This window comes from Neodiprion pinetum, chromosome 1 (genome assembly GCF_021155775.2).
Source record: "Neodiprion pinetum isolate iyNeoPine1 chromosome 1, iyNeoPine1.2, whole genome shotgun sequence".
NCBI lineage: Eukaryota > Metazoa > Arthropoda > Insecta > Hymenoptera > Diprionidae > Neodiprion > Neodiprion pinetum.
In genome coordinates this window covers 32727089-32731471 of record NC_060232.1, presented here as the reverse complement: position 1 = coordinate 32731471, position 4383 = coordinate 32727089, and the positions used below count along the sequence as shown (strand labels likewise).

The following is a 4383-nucleotide window of genomic DNA, read 5'->3' as shown; positions in this document are numbered from 1 at the left end:
CAAGAAAAAAAGTGAAACCAGCGGAAAGGAAAATCAAAATGATACACGGAAAAATGTATTCTACGCTCGCGCGACGAATCTTTAAATAAAAACAGCCAATGTGTACAGTATAGGTACATGTAAAAGTTTCAGAAGCGACATGATTTACCGTCTAAAAATATATGTATAGTCAAGATAAAATTGATAAAAACATCATCAATAATCGTTTCGAATAGTTCATTTTTCTTCTTGTTCATCTAATGATCATTCCGTCGCCCGTTTACATTACACTGACCGCAGGGAGCATTGGAATTGTCTATGGTCCCGTCTGGCGTCCCCGTAGTCTTGAAAACGCGTTGCACCTCTCACTCTCGCTCCCATACACACGCTCGCTCTCGCTCTTGCGCTCTCTGTCAATCTAATCTTTCCCATCCTCCGAAATCCAGTGGTTCTTTCATTGTCTTATCGTGAAAACACGTAATCCAATTTGTTACATACATACTTTCTTCCATCACCTAAGACTTCATCTGATACACCCTCTAAGAGCTCTCAGGCGTATTTTTTTACCATTTTGAATAACTTCTTTTTCTCTCCACTTTCCCATCGATATTAATTCTCGTGATCGCATCTTTTTTTTATCATCACCCATTCCTGAAAGTTATACTTGAAAATATACTTTCAAGACTACAAAATTGCGGTGGAATGACACGCGTCACAAATTGCAACGCTCTCGGGTCCTTGAAATACTGCCGTACATAATGCAAAAACGTCACGGATATATAGCCCGCGTTTACGCATACACACACAATAGTTTATATATACATATATAAATATGCGTGTGTGTGTGTGTGTGTGTATATAAGGTAGTATATTAATACGGTGTACGCCATGATCGAGGTAAGTTATTAAATATTCATTATTATCATAATATTATTATTATAATTAATATTATTAGTATATAATTTCTACGTCGCGGTCTCTCTATAGCCCCACTCTATTATATCGTAGAAATTACGTTAATTCTACGTCATCGACACGAGTTTACCGTCGTGATAACAAAACTTCTGATATATTTATACTTCACCCGACTCTCGGCGTCCATCCATTTATCCATCCATCCATCCATTCGTCAAACAATCAATCAATCAATCAACCGATCAATCCCCGAATGTTATACGTCTGTATAATATATTTTTATTCTTCTGACTACTTGGGTTCGAAGACTCAACAAAGAATTCTTACAATGGTCAGCCAACATATCTATAGTATACATACAATATATTATAGTAATAATTGTTATGCCGGTCGGTTTACAGTTATTACATAAATTAAAATAAATGCATTACGTTCCCGAGTATCATTACGTTTTTCTTTTCTTCTTACACAGACCTTGATATGCAGGTTATTACAGATAAGCCTTTGAAACTTTAACCGCACACTGACCTCGGATCGACAGAGTCGTGTATAATCAAAGGACTGTGAAAATAAAACGAATTAAAAATAAGTGTTCTTTCAAAGCATAAGGAGAGAAGCAAGAAAATAAAAATAAAAATAAAAACTAGGAAAGGAAACAACGATCAGTTCCGAAAGAAAGTTTTTCCCAAAAAGCGCGCCTTTCCAAATCCTTAGGGGCAATCCGCAAGCAATCCACTAGATATCTCCATTAGGGCCTCGCGCCGTTGATTCCACTTGCCGAATGTGCGTGGTGATTTTGAGCCGTGCTACCTGCCGCATTTGCCAGCGCGGGGGCCGCGGGTCACTTAGGCGGGAAGGAGGAAATCGGCGAGATCACCGAAGCGGCTACAGCCGCAGCCTGCTGGGTCGCTAGCACTGCCGCTGCAACACATACAGCAGTCAGTCGATTACCATGCAACTCCATAGTCCTTCGTTAAGACCTTATTGCGAGGTGGGAAGGAACAACGCGGTTAAAGATCTAGCAAACGATCGCGTCACTGCACGTGCCCATGCCTTTGTCGTACGAGTTCGTCTGTCCTTCCGTTGCCGTTGCAATGTCCGGAAATATTTATTACGCACGCGCAAATGAGGTCGGCATTTTTTCATATTAAACACTTTTTTTATTCCAAAATAATATTAATAGTGATAATACATGTGTGTGAGTTTGTTGACTCGACAACTGGAATGATATCATCAAGGCAACGCAGTTACGAGATCGTTGAAATTGTTTTTTCGTGTTTTTTTCTTTTTATTTTCTCGCGATTTTTAAGAAATAATATACTGTGACGTGAGGATAGAAAAATTGATCGCAGTAACCGTCGTGAATGTTGAAGAGAATTAAGATTCTCGTATTTTTGTGAAAGTTTAAAACTCTTGTTATGGTTTTTTTTTTTTTTTATTAAACTTGCGATGCGTTCGTAAGTTTTAATCACCCCTGGTTATATGCAAGCGTATAAACGTACGCCGGGGTAACTTTCGGTGAAGAAATTACGGAGACGTACCAAAGTGAAAACCCTCTTCGGAAGCAACTTGGTTAATAAGGCCTCAGCAAGACTATACGGCGACTTTGCCCTTCCACGATCCCGCCTATACATACATATCTATATACATATAGACCATGAGTAAATAATTATATGTTTGTACGGAACTTCGCTTGTCATGCGTAATAATAAATAATTAATAAAAGAGCGAACATAATAAAATGTGTAATTAACAGGGCAGCTTTCGAAGAGAATCTCGGAACGAAAGAACGCCCACGCAGATTAAAAGAAAACGAGACTGGTTATTGGACACGACTGATCTTCAGGTTTATTGTCAAGTCGCGCTAGCTCTGCAGCAGTTAGCATGTACTGACTGTAGACGAGTAACGTTTCATATCAACGATACGATACGAGAATCGTGACATTATATATCTATTGAGATATATTTACATGCATAATACTACGTATGTTTGTATTACCGGAGTGTATAACGTTACCGCGGCAAGATATTACTATATGTGATAAAAATTCTTTAATCATTCTCCGAACCCATATTATATTCATTACGTTACTCAATTCACGCCGTTGAAACTAACAGCACGTGGACGCGCGTACATGACGCTTTCTAATGACGTGCCCATAAACGTATAGATGAAGTAATGATAGTAAGGGCTTAACCGTTCACCCAGGATATATTATCAGCCCGCAGATACATACGCGTTTTTCGTAGTCGGTATCGTTTGCGTGTTACTTCGGTTTAGTTATATTGGTATAATTATAGCCAGACTGGCATGAATTGTAGATGACGTAATCGTTTGTCAAGTTATTTCTAGTATCGAGGGAAAAACATGTAGAAATTGAGAAACGGTTTATCAAGTGGCGACGCAATCGCGCTCGATAAAACAATTATCATTTAATTAGAATAAGTATTTTTTTTTCCTTTTCTTCCTTTTCCTTTTTAAATTTCATTTCCATTTTTCTTTCATCCTAAGGTCGCCGATCAAATCAAACGCTACATTATAGATCAAAATTACAAATGTTTACGATTTACTATACAAGCACAACGGATATGTAAAGGGAAAACGCGGTCATGTAGTATATTTCTACATCGTTAAGCGTTTCTCGGTTGTAAGGTAACACGATTCAACTCATCTTCAACTCAGTCCTCTGTCTTCAAGTTCGAGGTGTTGAATTATTATTAGGTACGTCGTTTGTAATTTGGCGTCCCAAATTATTTGTGAATTAGGAAATCCTGGCAGTGCTTGCTCTATTATATAAGTTACACTTGGTCGATAATGAGTTTCATCTTTCAATTCTCTTTACTCGTTGATAAAATTTACGTAGCTTATATTTTTATCTGCAATACGAGAAAGGTTTCGAATAACGATCAAGTTTTGCGAACGACTCTTTTTTACTGTAAAAATGGCTCTACATAGTTATCTTCTTCTATCTTTTTTTTTTTTTTACTTGGTCTATCTTCTTGTTTCTGTCTCATCTGGTTTGTTTCACTTTTATTTCATCTCTCGACTAATTCGAAAAGTCTGCTCGGAAGACTGCTAACTAGTCTGAATGAAACCGCGACTTGAAACTTTCGTCTATTATGTGTTCAAAAATCAACAACTACATTTTTGAGGTTGAGAATGAATTCCATCATCTTGAGTTGTGTACGAGGAACGGGAGTGGGATGGAAGGGGTAGAGGGGAGGGGGAGGGGCTCTTCACAAGAAGCACGATAAATAATTATCACAGTCTGAACTATCCTAAGCCCTACATCTAAAATACAACTTATATATGTATACCTAACGAAGTGTAATTCAGTATACCACCCGATTACTTACGGTTCGGTCGACACCAATTAAATACGTGTGCATTTCTAGACTATCATTATATATCATTCGCAAAGAAATTCACAATTTAATGAAATATTTACAGAAAGCTTAACGGTCGAATTTTAGGTCGCCTTTTTTTGG

General features: G+C 37.8%; 1 protein-coding gene across 7 annotated transcripts in view; it reads right to left on the bottom strand.

Moving 5' to 3' along the window:
• Positions 1-201: 201 nt before the first annotated feature.
• Positions 202-4383, bottom strand: part of LOC124223782 (zinc finger protein 608) — a 93969-nt gene continuing 89787 nt past the window's right edge. For all 7 annotated transcript variants that reach the window (XM_046636083.2, XM_069133026.1, XM_069133021.1 and 4 more), the window contains exon 5: positions 202-1815. In XM_046636083.2, coding sequence (XP_046492039.1) covers positions 1736-1815 — 80 coding nt within the window. In that variant the 3' untranslated portion in view covers positions 202-1735. The remainder of the gene's footprint in view (positions 1816-4383) is intronic.